The sequence below is a fragment of the Salmo trutta genome, chromosome 15 (genome assembly GCF_901001165.1).
Source record: "Salmo trutta chromosome 15, fSalTru1.1, whole genome shotgun sequence".
Lineage (NCBI taxonomy): Eukaryota > Metazoa > Chordata > Actinopteri > Salmoniformes > Salmonidae > Salmo > Salmo trutta.
The window spans coordinates 28,095,029-28,110,153 of record NC_042971.1 but is presented as its reverse complement, the minus strand read 5'-3'; the positions used below and the strand labels follow the sequence as shown (position 1 = coordinate 28,110,153).

The 15,125-nt window shown below is 41.1% G+C and overlaps 2 protein-coding genes across 2 annotated transcripts; both read left to right on the top strand.

Annotated features, from left to right (window-relative positions):
- The first annotated feature begins 396 nt into the window (after positions 1-396).
- On the top strand, positions 397-5,365 carry htr3b (5-hydroxytryptamine (serotonin) receptor 3B). Its single transcript, XM_029690829.1, has 6 exons — positions 397-721; positions 1,523-1,692; positions 1,991-2,148; positions 3,146-3,356; positions 3,572-3,781; positions 4,133-5,365. Exons 2-6 carry the CDS (start codon positions 1,578-1,580, stop codon positions 4,396-4,398), a joined length of 960 nt encoding a protein of 319 aa, XP_029546689.1. The 5' UTR covers positions 397-721; positions 1,523-1,577; the 3' UTR covers positions 4,399-5,365.
- Positions 5,366-6,046: 681 nt separating this feature from the next.
- htr3a (5-hydroxytryptamine (serotonin) receptor 3A) lies at positions 6,047-14,667 on the top strand. The gene is made up of 9 exons (XM_029690828.1): positions 6,047-6,342; positions 6,502-6,665; positions 6,775-6,819; positions 7,049-7,158; positions 7,421-7,590; positions 8,340-8,500; positions 9,402-9,612; positions 11,573-11,809; positions 12,269-14,667. Exons 1-9 carry the CDS (start codon positions 6,273-6,275, stop codon positions 12,580-12,582), a joined length of 1,482 nt encoding a protein of 493 aa, XP_029546688.1. The 5' UTR covers positions 6,047-6,272; the 3' UTR covers positions 12,583-14,667.
- The last annotated feature ends 458 nt before the right edge of the window (positions 14,668-15,125 follow it).

Genomic DNA, 15,125 nt, shown 5'->3' with positions numbered 1-15,125 from the left:
CTTACCAAGAAGACAGCGAATATTCTCAAGTGGCTAAGTCACAGTTTTGACTTAAATTTGATTGAAAATATGGCAAAACTTAAATGGTTGTCTAGCAATGACCAACAACCAATTTGACAGAGCTTGAAGAATTTTGAAAACAATAACAGGCAAATATTGTACAATCCAGGTGTGCAAAGCTCTTAGAGACTTACTCAGAAAGACTCACAGCTGTTGTAATCACTGCCAAAGATGATTCTAACATGTATTTGAATACTTACGTAAATTAGATATTTCTGTATTTCATTTTCAATACATTTACAAACATTTTTAAACATGTTTTCAGTTTGCTATTATGGGGTAGTGTGTAGATGGGTGAGAGAAAAAAAAGATTTAATCCATTTTGAATTCAGGCTATAACACAACAAAATAAGTCAAGGGGTATGAATACTGTCTGAAGGCACTGTATAACATGTCTGTCTGGAAGACAGGGAGCCTGCTTCAGCAAATGCAACTCCAACCTTGTTTGGCATGCAACAATTGCATTGTTGAATGCCAAAACAGTCATGCACCCATCTGTCATGTACTTCATATGAATGGTCTTGTGATGCGTTTCCCGTTTGTGATGTCAGATCTGGATCGATGAGTTCCTGGTGTGGGACCCCGAGGAGTTTGACGGGATCACTGAGATCTCCCTGTCCTCTGACGCTATATGGGTGCCTGATCTCATCATCCGTGAATTGTAAGATTTGACACTGTATGTATTCCTGTTCAAATTACATAACATGTCATTGGATTACTCAATACCCTCACATTACTCAATACCCTCAGACTCTTCTCAGAAATGTTAAATATTTGGCCTTTTACTTTAAAATGACAGACAAGTATGCTGACCCTAACATGCTGAGCTCTCGTGCATTGAAAAATACATTTACACATACATGTTATTAAATCATTGCATCCAGGCGCTAAAATAGAACTTGGTTCTATTTGTGATGCTTGATGCACTGCAAGTCCCACCTCTCCCATCTCCTCACCCATGTGGGTTATTGAAAGATGAACTGAGGTCCACACTCCAGTCGGTGGTGGTAATGCACCTTAGAGTTGGTTGCCAACCACCATATAAGTCCAATGAAGAAGAAGAAGCCTGAAGGAGACGAGATTACTAGAAACAAACTCGGTTTACCCTTTTATCTGATGATTAATTGTCGGAGTAGAGGACCTAGTGCATTTCAGGCAAAATAACAACAATGTTTATATCCCAGGACAAATTAGTTAGCAACAGCAAGCTAGCTAGCTAAATTGCCATAAATGTTTGCTTTTCAACCTGTCCCCAAATGAATGTAGTTGGTTCAGAGTTTGTTTTCATATTTCAACCTGCGTGTCCTGATCGCGTCTGGTGTGGATGGACAAAATTAACATGCACACAATGGCGCACACGCGGTCTGGTCAGCATGTTTGGTGTCAGTGTCTCATGTTCAACATACTGTAAGCAGCTGGAACTCCCATCTTACCCATAAGTCTGTGGTCTTCCCACTGTTAGTGTGGATGTAGGGGAGTCCCCTGCCATCCCCTATGTGTATGTCAACTCGTCCGGGATGGTGAAGAACAACAAACCCATCCAGGTGGTGTCTGCATGTGACCTGGAGCTGTACGCCTTCCCCTTCGATAAGCAGAACTGCACTCTGACCTTCCGCAGCTGGCTTCACTCAGGTTAGCCTAGAGAGATGTAAACATGCTAACGTAGCTACCCAGTCAAATGACTACACATCTGGATCTGCACAGATGGATGACTTGGCAGTAACACACAATTAGAAGTGCAAAATAATAATGGAATATCTTTTCATAGACAAAATGCATGCATTAGGCTATCATACATCCAGTATTTAGTAAATAACAGTAGTTAGTCATTTGATATAGTATCAAATCAATAGCAGGTCATATTGACTGAGTGTCATTAAGGCTTGTGTCATTAAACTCCGTCCCTTGACCTTTACCATTGTGTATGCAGTGAATGAGGTGAACCTGACACTGTGGAGGAGTGCGGAGGAGATCGCAAATGATCAGAAGTCGTTTATGGACGATGGCGAGTGGGAGCTGTTGTCTGTGCCGTCCCGCTACTGGCATCTCCGCCTGGACGACAGAGACTACGCCCACATCCAGTTCAACGTGTGTGCCTACCGTTTACCAGATATCACTTTGTTTCTCTTTAGATACTTGATTTGAATGAAAGTCATTTAAGGAATACAAATATGACCTATACGTCTAGTGCCATCTGTATCGACTTACACAGCAATGCATATCCAGCCAGTCGGTAAATATAGAATATGTGAATAGGTGTGATAGTGGGATTTTTGAAACGGTTTGATATCTATGCAACAAAAAAAGTACACACTTCTCTTGTAGGGAGAATGTAACTGTACAATGACAACTAAAGCAGATTGAGTAGCGACAGTACTTTTTTTTGCCATCCCATCCTCCTTGTCCTCCTGCTGTGAGGAAGTTAAAGGGATCAGCCAGGGCTTCACAGACGGGATTAAGCTCTAATGCTAATAGATTAAGGATTAAGCTCTAATGCTAATAGATTAAGGATTAAGCTCTAATGCTAATAGATTAAGGATTAAGCTCTAATGCTAATAGATTAAGGATTAAGCTCTAATGCTAATAGATTAAGGATTAAGCTCTAATGCTAATAGATTAGACTGAGGCGCGTCCAGCATGCTGAGAGAGAGAGGCACCATAATGAGGCTGTCTCTGTGGCAGCTGATCAATGGCCGTCTTGTTCTGCCGGAGAAATGGGCTCTTGGCCCGGCGCAGGTGGTTCTGCGAAGATAGGCTAGGCAGGGCTGCTGTTCTACATTCAGCTCAGGAGGGCACTTAATGATGGAGTGTCTATCCAGCAGGGCTGGTTGGGTTACATTTACACTATGGCTCATTGTAAAAGTGGTTGTTGAGGGGATCGGTGTGTTTTTGGGCACCGGAGGAGAATAGGAGGGTAATACTATCGAATAGAGTTTTCTTGTGGGTTCAGTTGAGGAAAGTGAGTTGAAATCAATCAAAGTCAAATTCGCTCACTCTTCCCCGCTCTCACTCTTCCCCGCTCTCACTCTTTCCCGCTCTCACTCTTTCCCGCTCACTCTCCATCTTGCTCCCCCCCACTGGTCAGGTGTTGATCCGCCGGCGCCCCCTGCTGTACGTGGTGAGTCTGCTCATCCCCAGCATCTTCCTCATGGTGGTGGACGTCATCAGCTTCTATCTGCCGCCCAACAGTGGCACGCGCATCACCTTCAAGACCAGCATCCTCCTGGGCTACACTGTCTTCAGGGTCAACCTGATGAACGAGATGCCTGCCACCGCCATCAGAACACCACTCATAGGTATCCTACACCAGCTCCTTTCCTCATCTTTGTTTTGAACGTTCTCTAATATTGTTTGACACACCAAGCATGCCATTCATACCCAGCCATGGCCAATGCTTTGTGAAATGTGTTGACATATTTATGAAGACATCTTGAGACATGTCTTGGGAAAAAAAGAAGATTTGTCCTTTTCTAACAGGTGTTGTTGATGTTTGGTGTTCTCCATCCTACAGGTGTGTTCTTTGCGGTCTGCATGGCGCTGCTTGTGCTGAATTTATCCATCTCCATCTTTGTGGTGAAGCTCCTCCACCACAACGAGAAGGAGGTCAAGGAGATGTCAGTGTCCGCCTGCCTCCTCGACAAGTACGGCTCGTCCAGCCAGACCTTCCTCGAGAGCAACTTCACCTCTGTCAAAACGCTGGTCGACGTGGATCAGTGTGGGGGTGAGAGGGAGGCTGTGTTGTTGCTTTGTATTTCTAGGTCATAGGACATAAGAGAGTGACTAGGTATGAGAAACAAACACTTAGCAGGTGGTTGTTTTCCTAACTTAACACAGATTTATTTACCTCAGATTTCTGATTCTCTTTCATTTGTAATGGCCAGCTCTGACACGTTTACACATTGACAACATCTCTAGCTTCCTCTGTGTTAACGTCAAATGTATCATAGAAATTACACGTCTTTATAGTATGTCTACACATACACCTAATCATTTACCTTGATACGATTCTCTTTGGACATTCATTTGTCCAACCCCATCATCACCCCACTTACAGTTCATGTTGTCCCTCCAGGCTATGAGTTTGACCTGGCTCCAGAAGAGGACCTACTGTCCCTGAGCGAGCTCCAGGAGAGTTCTCCACGGCTGGAGAGGCTGCTCCAGGAGGTGGTGGCCCTGCGGCTCTACCTGCAAGAAGGGGAGAGTGACGATTCGGCCCAGGCCGACTGGGTGGCCCTCTGCTGCAAGGTGGACATCCTCCTTTTCCGAGTCTACCTGCTCATCCTGGTCATCTACACCAGCACCCTGCTGCTACTGTGGGCCAGCTGGAGCTCTGCATGAGGAGAGGAGGAATTGTTATTCAAATGTTAATCGGCATGAGGAGAAAACATTTTATTGCAGAAAAATACATATTTTTAAGTCTTGTAAGGGTTATTGATGAGGGCGACGTAATCCCTTTTCTCTGCCTTTCTTTTGTTACTGTAGCTAGAAGCTATTGAGTGAACATTGTATTCCCATGTACGATTGGAAGATGGTGCCCATAAATCAATATGGGCTGATGTATTAACATATTCCTTCAACTGAAGCTCTTCCTAAAAAGATATCTTACTCCTATTCTCCGGGCACATTCCGTAACGTCAATGTGATGTTATTCCACATTAACTTGAATCACCATGCTCCCCTGAAACTCGTACCAAATCAATAAAGCACATTCAAAGCTTAGGCAACTGCATTCCCTGTTGGCTCACTGATCGTCATAAAAAGACACATGAGCTACTCATAAAACCCTTGGCTGGGAACAATCTTTGTAAATAGAATTTTCTCTTGAACAGCAGACATTTTTCTTTGAGCAGATCACATTACAACCTGTTGTATGGCCACCTCTGAGTTGAGGAGATAAATGTATAATGGTTATTGTTTGCTGTAATGTTATGTTGTACATTCATATTTGTGATGTAACTTCTTAGTCCCCATCATATCAAGCAAGTCCTGTTGCAAGTTTAAAAAAAAAAAATCAACTGTGGCTCTTGGTTTGATTGTTTATCCTGTTTTTAGCTGGTGTTATACAGGGATATAGATGTTTTGGAATCATATCAAAGCCTCCAGCCAGTACAGTGAGTAAAAGTTTCTATCCAAGAAAATGGCTCATTTGCTCTTAATACACCTGTACACTTTTAACATAGCCTGCCATGTTAATCCTTAATAAAAGAGACTACATATTTTCAAGTGTTTTTGTGTGTGTGTCATAAATGGACATTTTTCAATAGTATTATCTCGTCGAATCACATAATAAAAGTCATAAATTCAACGTTGTTGTAGATTTCAGTACATGTTTCCCCTAATTAAAAGCATGAGCTGGCGCACATCCAGAGAAAATTATTTAGTGTAATGTCATTACCCTGAAGAAGGCACAGTGATGCTGAAATGTCGGCGTTTTACCCAATAAATTACTTGGAGTTATATATAAGTGTGCGACTCTGTATTTTTTATAGCTTACAGTACATATTTCCCAAACATACACGGTTTACGATTTTAACTGATTTAAATGATAGGCTAGCCTAATGAACAAAATAATGTCTAACATTAGTTTTACATGTCAGTTCGGTCTTGTTAGTGAGAGAAGAGAGAACCGATCTGCACTTGAACTCCCATATGCCAATGTTGAAAAGCAAGCTCAAGAGAAAATAGGCCTATGCTCTTCTCTATGTTCAGGAAATCAATGTCTTAACGCAGTTGTAGGTTACATACAGCTAGATCATAGACTTGGCCTACATCATACTGTGTTTGGAATTGTATAGAGATCAATCATTTCCCCACGGTATGAAAGATATTGAGGATTGAGTTGAAGGAAAAATGACAATATCCCACATGAAACTTGATCCAGACAGAGACATCTGGCTACACGATCAGATACTGTAAATAATATGATTGCTTGGAGTTATCTGCTCAGGGCAGGTAGTGACATAACCTCCCCATCATCAAATGAACGATGGACACACCCTCATATTCATAGTTACATCAGCTGGCTAAGCCAGCCTTATCCAGAATGCAGGAAACATAATTTAACCAATGTATGATACAGTAGACATTGGGCTACATACAGTCAACAATCCTGAATATGGGTCTCGGGCGGCGCCAGTTGACCGCTGCATCTCAAAGCTGAGCGTTGCTCATTATTGACAAGCTTCAGGCGGTGAAGTAAAACTTTGGTCACAATGAGAGTTTCAGCACTCTGGACAGCGCTGGTCTTGCTTCTGATTCCAGGCACCGCGCGAGCCTGCACAGGTAAATCATTCCGTATAGGCTGTGGCGTTTTTGACGGGGGTTGCTATTTTCTATAGGCTAACACAAATAATAATTGTACAACCCTTAAGATGTTGCATTTTAGTGGATAGCATTATGTTTAAATCCGCATATTGTAACAATGTGTTTCACTTGTTTTAGTCAAGAAACTGAGCAATAATACCGGACGCTTTGCCAACGCCACCTTGGTACGGCTCTCCGAATACTTGAGTGCTGGGTACAAGAAGGGTGTGAGACCCGTGCGCAACTGGCGAAATTGCACAATGGTGGCCATCGACCTTATGGTGTACTCTATCCTCAGTGTGGTATGTCGTATAAATCACATAGCAGAAGAGTTCAGTATACTGAGATAATAGTGTGTAGCCTATGTAGAGCGTCACTATTTCTTCTGTGTGCTGCTGTGTTTTACAACAGGATGAGAAGAACCAGGTTCTGACAACATATATATGGTACAGGCAGGTAAGACATAACTATTTGTAACAGTAAAATAACTATTTAAACTAATGGATTTTGTGCGAAAAAGTTTCCAAGCATTTAAAACATTCATCAAACATCTTATCAGAGGAACTAGTTATAGGCCTTTATACAATACTTATTATTTTATTAATTTATTATTAATACTAGACCATGCGTATTGCGCTTATGCTATAACTCTGTATCAGGAAATAATGCTAGAAGTCTTTATCAGGAATGGACAGACGAATTCTTGGTATGGAACCCAGAGGACTTTGATGATGTGAATCAGATGTCCATACCGACTGCGAATGTGTGGGTGCCTGACATACTAATCAACGAGTTGTAAGTAGCCTACAGTGTTTCGTTATTGTGGGGGTAGGACAACGCATGAGGCCATACAGATAACATAATTTTAGTCAAATAAAATGATGTATAATTTATCTGCTGATGTAAACTGACAAAATTGGATACTTTGATAAAGCATTACAAAAGTAAAGTGTAAAGTGTGAGTTAGCCGACGCTAAAATATTAGTTGTCCGAATCAGCCACAAACATATTTTTCGCATCTTTTTGCTTTGAGTTGTTGTGTTTCCTAATCTCTCAGTGTGGATGTGGGGAAGTCTCCGGACATTCCCTATGTGTACGTGACCCATTATGGACTAGTGCGCAACTACAAGCCTATCCAGGTGGTGACCGCCTGCACTCTCAACATCTACAACTTCCCCTTCGACGTCCAGAACTGCAGCCTGACCTTTCAGAGCTGGCTCCATACCCGTAAGACATGCATTATTTAGTTGTATAGTAATTTGCATGTGAGGTAAGGCTTTTGAACTGCGCATACAGCGGTGGTGGAAAAAGTACCCGATTGTCATACTTGAGTTGAAGTAAAGATATCTTAATATAAAATTACTCAAGTAAAAGTGAATGTCACCCAGTAAAATATTACTTGAGTAAAATACAAAGTATTTGGTTTTAAATATACTTAAGTACCAAAAGTAAATTGAATTGCAAAAAAATAGACTTATGTATCAAAAGTAAAAGTATAAATCGTTTCAAATTCCTTATATTAAGCAAACCAGACGGCCCAATTAAAAACAATATTATTTTCATGTAGTGAAGTAAAAGTAGTCAAAAATATAAACAGTAAAGTACAGATGCCCCCTAAAACTACTTAAGTAGTACTTTAAAGTATTTTTACTTAAGTACTGTAGACAACTGCACATAAGTACCAGGTAAGAACGCCCTTTCATGCCCTCACTCAGGCTTAGTCCTCTATTGTTTTGTTACTTCCATCTTGATAGTTTCTGAAATGAGGAAGTACAGATGTAATTTGTCTTCTACTTTTGTTTAAAAATAACCTCAATATAAATGTCTTCTATGTCATCAGTGCCAGATGCTCCATACCATATCCACCCCGCTAAAAAACGTAAAAAATAATCTGTGACAGGGTACAGTTGATAATGTCCATTACATCATTTACATTGATCTGAACCCACTGGTCTGTGTCTCCTCTGTGTCTGTAGTTAATGACATCGATCTCAAGCTGATGAGGAGCGCAGAGGAACTCAAGGTGGACAAGAGTGTCTTCATGAACCAGGGCGAGTGGGAGCTGCTGCACGTCCTGTCCAAATACAAGCGCTTCAGTCTGGACAACATTGACTCCTACGCAGAGATGAAGTTCAATGTGAGTATGCATAATAAAATCATTCATTACCTTGTATTTATGTATTCAAGACAGGTTATGGAAAGATATTATTTGGCAATGACTGACCTAGTCAAGTAGAAGAATGGTTAGGGTTGCAACATTTTTGTTGCAAAAAACTTTCCCCCAAATTCCCAGGTTTTCCAGAAATCCTGGTTTTTGTGCTTTTTCCCTCCTGATTCCAGGAATCTTCCAACCAGGATTTCTGGAAAAGCTGGGAATTTGGGGGAAAGTTATCTTGCAACCCTGTGCGTGATGATTAAATAAATGGCAATAGTTAAAAGAGCACAATATAGGGTTGGCGAAGATCACCACATCAATTTAGCAAGTATCCACACCTGTTAAAATTCGATGCAGTATGGTATACTTTTCAATTATTCAAAACCCCCTCAACACCTGCATGTACACAATATCTTCACCTAATCCATTTATTCAAAGCCAACTGAACCTGACATAAATGCAAGTCCTTCAGTAAGAAGATATACTAGATACTATTATATAAAAATATAAATATAAAAATATATACTAGATACCTTGACCTCTACTGCAAGAGGCTTTATTAGAACATCTTGAGCTGCATTAAATATGTATTGAGAATGGCTGTTTTTCTTATGCATCATACAAAGAAAACAGGCTTACTTTTCTGAAAATTAACAAAAGTATATGACTGAGGATCTATAGGTGATCTATAGAGTGTGCACTCCCACCTCACTTTCAGGGTCATTGCTAGAATCTGTGGGTATATTGTTGTCTACCATCAAAACATTGTTCTGCCAGATATCTGTAACTACTATAGATGTGGAAGTGCATACCTACCTATTCATGACTAATGTATGTTAATTACTGCTCTATTGATGATGATGATCATGATGAACGTCATCAGGTGGTGATCCGACGCAGACCTCTGTTCTACACCGTGAACCTGCTGCTGCCCAGCATCTTCCTGATGGTGATGGACCTGGTGGGCTTCTATCTCCCTCCGGACAGTGGAGAGAGGGTGTCCTTCAAGATCACCCTGCTTCTGGGCTACTCCGTCTTCCTCATCATTGTCTCTGACACGCTGCCCGCCACCGCCATCGGGACGCCGCTCATAGGTCAGATAGAGAAATGCACAGTGGTGGAAAAAGTACCCAATTGTCATACTTGAGTAAAAGCAAAGATATCTTAAAGGCTCAGTGCAGTCAAAAACATGATTTACCTGTGTTTTATATACATTTCAATACTATGAGGTTGGAATAATACCCTGAAATTGTGAAAAGGATAGTGTAAGAGCTGTTAGCGTAAGAGCTGTTTGAAAAGCCTGAAATGTCAGCCTGTTTTGGTGGGAGGACATTTTGGCCTTCCACGATGATATCACCATGCGGTAAATTAGTTATTAGACCAATAAGAAAGAGTTCCAAACCTCTCTGCCAATAACGGCAAATTTTCTGTTTTCCCTACTCAAATTCTTGCTTGAGAAATTGCTCTTAGCTAAGAAGCTATTTGTTTCTTTTTTTTTAACCATTTTAATTGAAAACAATCACAGTCGCTATGTTTCCATCCAGTTGGCGATCGACTTTTATGCAAATATTCTAAAATCTGCATAAAGAAAATATTCACATTTTCCCGCCAGTGGTGTTTCCACCAAACAAACTTGTGGATAAAATAAATCAGTGCGTGATGATGTAGAGCACACAAAAATGTAATTTTTCATTTTCTTGTACCGAATCGAAAGTTCAATGTGTTTCCATCGCCTTTTCAACTCAACTGATAGTTTTGTCACAAAAACGGTTGCATTAGATAGCAAAATGTGCCTACTTTGGTGTTACGTACGCTCCAGGCAACAGTTCGCAGATACTTAGGCTAGGCTGTGCAGGTAGGCTAGTATACATGAGATTATTATGGATAATAGTGAGAATATTTGTATTTGTCAAATGGCAGTCAAGCAGTCAAGCATCAATCTTCATGTCACCAGAATAAGATCCTTGATATTTATTGGAAAGGAGCATCAAGCTCATCACCATGCACTTTCACCACCCTGTGAAGTTCATCACTTATTTAAATCTGTAGCCTAATAACCTGCATGGGTTCCCGAGCCATAGTGGGAGGACCACACAACATGTCATCTCGTGACTCCAAGTTTACTTTCATATAATGGTTATTATGTCAATATTTGCGCATAAAGGCATTTCCACCACCATTTCTCGCATAAGTAATTTTTTAACGACAAATAGATCCCACCATGTCGGACAAACAAATTATTATTTTTACGGTATGACTTTACTCGCATAAAAACTGCAGATGGAAACGTGGTTAGTAAGGTACTGCATTGTTAACCAGAAATGATTTGATGTCGAGATAAAAACAGCTGCATTGGAACTTTAATAGAAAATGACTCAAGTGAAAGCCACCCAATAAAATGCAACTTGAGCAAAAGTGTAATTTTATTTTTTTTAAATATACTTAAGTATCAAAAATAAATGCTATAAATCCTTTCAAATATATTAAGCAAACCAGATGGTATGATGTTCTTGTTTTGTTGTTGTTTACAGATAGCCAGGGGCACACTCCAACATCATTTACAAATGAAGCATTTGTGTTTAGTGAGTCCGTCAGATCAGTGGCAGTAGGGATGACCACATGTTCTCTTGATAAGTTCATGAATTTGATAATTTCCTCTCCTGCTAAACATTTGAAATTAAACTAAGTACTTTTGGGTGTCAGGGAAAATCTATGGGAGCAAAAAGTACATATTTTCTTTAGAAATGTATTGGAGTAAAAGTAAAAAAATATAACTAGTACAGTACAGATACCTCCCAAAAAATACTTGAGTAGTACTTTGAAGTATTTTTACACCACTGGAAATGCAGCTGGTGCATTAGTGGCTCAGATTTATCATTAAGGTTGGGATTGCAAGCTTGAGGAAGTGATGAAGGACTAATGTTTGTTGGGGCCCTGGTCAAAAGGCCCTGATCAAAAGTAGTGTACTACATAGGGAATAGGATGCAACCATGCCTTTTTAGGGTGTACCTTGCAGTGTGCAGAGATAATATCGATCTTTCCTTCTCTCTCTAGGTGTATACTTTGTAGTGTGCATGGCCCTGTTGGTGATCAGCCTGACAGAGACAGTGTTGATAGTTCGACTGGTGCATAAGCAGGACCTGCAGCCCCACGTACCCCAGTGGCTCAAACACTTGGTGCTGGAGCGGGCCACAGTCCTCCTCTGCATCCGCAACAAACACAGCCTGTGCTCCATGCTGTCCAGGGACTCAGACCATCTGGGCCACTACAAAGAGAACAACATCAGCCCAGGTAATACATCTACAGGAGGGTTGGGTAGGAAGAAGGGTATGAAAGAAGGGACAGGAAGGAAGGAGAAAGGAAGGAAGGGAGGGAGGGAGGGAGGGAGGGAGGGAGGGAGGGAGGGAGGGAGGGAGGGAGAGGGACAAGAAAGACCTGGGCAGTAGATCATGGTGAGCTGAAGGATCTAAGTCACTATAGAATTCTCTCTCTCAGCAGTATTCATTGATTGAAAAAAATACAGCAGCATTACGGCACCTATCATAGAGTGAGAGAGAGAAAAGGATACAAATATACAATTACAGTTTTGTTTTCCCACTTAGGAAATAGTCAATATACGGTACAATGTCTGTCTTTTTGAGCCAATATATTAATTTAACTCCACAAGCTCAACACAACATTGGATACTCAACATACAAATAAATCATGTTTTATGACCCCCCCACTCTCTCCCTGTGTGACCCCTTGCAGCTCGATGCAATCACCACCACCACCTTCACCACACCTGCGAGAGCGGCCGTGGTGGCGGGGACATCATGGAGCGGGGTCTGGGGGGTCTGTCTGTGGTGCGTGACAACACGCCGCCAGTCATGGACAACATCCTGCAGGAAATCTCGTCTATCCGCGGCTTCCTGGAGAAGAGGGACGAGTCCCGGGACATCGCCAAGGAGTGGCTGCAGGTGGGCTACGTGCTGGACGTGCTGCTCTTCAGGGTCTACCTGGTGGCCATGCTGGCCTACAGCATCACCCTGGGGACCCTCTGGTCCGTGTGGCAGTATGCCTGAGGGCCTCACAGTGGAGGAGGGCCTGACGGTGAAGGTGGAGGGTCTTACTGTGTGGAGAAGGGGACATAGAGGGCTAAAGCGTGCCTGATACAAAGCGTTTTATTGAGGTTGATCTATTTAGTTGAGCCTCATGGTGGAGGTAAAGTAGGGGGTAGTTTGAGTCTGGGGTAATTCTTGGGAGTAGAGGAACGAGGGGGAAGATGATAGATTGGATGATGGTATAGTTTACACTCATTCCCTTAGCCAGTTGCCCCTTTCTAACACTGTCTATCTTACTGCCCTGTGTATTGTTCGGGTCTTAATTACCTAGGAAAGGCCTAAAGAACCGTTGAAAAAGTTCAGATATTGTATCCTTTGTCAGCATACAGGTGTATTTATATTTGTTTATTTGGATCCCATTAGCTTTTGCAGACACAGCTACTCTTCCCGTAGTCCAAAAAAAACACAACACGTGACAAGTAACAAAACACTGATAGACAAGAACAATCACACACATTTCAAATACAACGAAATACACACAATACAACAAAAAAATAAAGTATGCTACTTTATATGGCACAATATTTCATGCATTATTCACTTTTTCTCAAAATCATCTACTACGTGTACCAACAGCTGTATTGATGTGAAGGAAACCATATCTTTATAATAGCCGACATGGTACCATGCACATAAAATGAATAAATATGCCATACCTTAGATTTTGTATGTCCAATAATGTGTAATATAGTTGGGGAGCAATGAGCTCAAAGCATATTTCATAATGTTTTTTTTATATCTCTTCAAGCTTTATTTACTTATGGAGGAAAGGTATTGCGATTTGTTTGCATTTGCTTTTAAATGGCATAGTCTGTATATTCCAAGATCAACTTCACTCCTTCAGTTAAATAGTGTTAATATTGTTAATAAAATATAGGAAACATATAACAGGCTGTTGATCACATTTAAATAGATAAAGGATATTAACTTGTGCTAAAGTAACCACAATACTCGTTCACCTGGTGTTCACTCTAACATTATGAAAAGTGTGACTATTAAAGTGAATTGAATTATGTTCCTTATGTGCATTATGTTCCTTATATGTAACATTGCCTTTAAAAGCTGCTTGGTCTACAAGCACGATTGGATTGAATCCCGTCTGTGTCACCATTATATCGGGATACAATGATGACAGACGGGATTCAATCCAATCGCCCTTGTAGGCCAAGCAGCTTTTAAAGGCAATGTTACCACGTTCTCCCCCTTGCGGAGATCGCATTCAAGGAAAATGCTGCAGATGTCGGCTCAATTGGAAATTACCTTTAAATGTCAAGTGGGCTATAGCGTGGTTTTTAATTGAATCCTGGCCACAGTTTGTTTGCATTAAGCTTTTCCGTTGAGGGTCTGAATTTACTTAATTTGGCCAATGTCCACATTTAAGTGATGGGAGGTGAAAAAGTAATTGTCAGTTAGGGTTTAAGGCGCCATCGAAGTGACTACAATACACCACACTAACCACAGGGTGGCACAGTAGTTCTCTGCCCAGCACTAACCTCCCCCATGCTCTCGTCCAGCGGTGGTATGGGTATTATTAATCCCTCCCAGGGATGGCCCTAGCCCGCAGACTGACACTAATGTACTAATCGTAAAGATTTTGGCCTTACTGGAAAATGCACTCGGCGGGTGTGCCCTGATAGGATAAATGCCATTGACACCCTACATAATTAAAGCCTAAAACGGTTCCACAGTTAATGGGAGCATCGATCCCAATACAATCAATGAGGATCCAAGCAGCAGCAGGCACTGGGTCTGTGCCTGACTGGGCCTTTTAGTTCGGTACTCTGCCTGGCTGGCTGACTCTGTGCTTGTCACTCAATAGACAGTTAAAGATGTACTCATAAAAATGGTTTAGGGATACAGTTGACTGTTTTATTCCCCCTGGGGGTTGAATTTTAGCTATAAAAGAAGTTTATCAGTGTGAAGCTTGGATAAGAACATCTCTGAAATGTCTGATATGTATAAATTGTGTTTTAATGACTCCTGCTATCACTGTTCTTGATTCTGCAATTCTAAAACAAATGACAGTAAACATTCCGAAATGCTAATAAAAACAACACAGCAAATCTTATGAGTATTGCCATAAATAAGCATGATCCCAAACTTTTAATAGCTTGTCTATTTTTGGGAAAATAATGAAGTTTAAACCAAATAGGGTGGACTAGGGCTGCCCAATTCTGGTAACTATCAATTTTGCACAAATCCTGTTTGGAGAATTCCAGATTTCCTGATTAATCCCTCCTGATTCCAGGACTCTTCCAACTGGGATTTCTTTCAAACCTTTTACATTTTTTTTAGAAAGTTAACCAAATGTTTTATCCCTACATCTGACTTTAGCCTACCATCTATACAAATATACAATAGTACACCAAATCAACACTAGAGGGACCTATTACCAGCATTAACCAATACTACCCCTATGGAGTTGCAGGAACACACACTAAGGGACAAGTCATTTTTACACCAGTGTTACTAAAACAATGCAACAGGTAAGCTAATTCATAAGA

What these genes read in the sequence shown, in the direction of transcription:
- htr3b (XM_029690829.1), top strand. Translation starts at nt 1,578, where the DNA reads ATGGTGAAGAACAACAAACCCATCCAGGTGGTGTCTGCATGTGACCTG. An exon ending in ACGCCCACATCCAGTTCAAC is followed by an intron (nt 2,149 to 3,145) that starts GTGTGTGCCTAC and finishes CCCACTGGTCAG; the next exon opens with GTGTTGATCCGCCGGCGCCC. An exon ending in CATCAGAACACCACTCATAG is followed by an intron (nt 3,357 to 3,571) that starts GTATCCTACACC and finishes TCCATCCTACAG; the next exon opens with GTGTGTTCTTTGCGGTCTGC.
- htr3a (XM_029690828.1), top strand. Translation starts at nt 6,273, where the DNA reads ATGAGAGTTTCAGCACTCTGGACAGCGCTGGTCTTGCTTCTGATTCCA. An exon ending in CATATATATGGTACAGGCAG is followed by an intron (nt 6,820 to 7,048) that starts GTAAGACATAAC and finishes AGTCTTTATCAG; the next exon opens with GAATGGACAGACGAATTCTT. An exon ending in CATCGGGACGCCGCTCATAG is followed by an intron (nt 9,613 to 11,572) that starts GTCAGATAGAGA and finishes TTCTCTCTCTAG; the next exon opens with GTGTATACTTTGTAGTGTGC.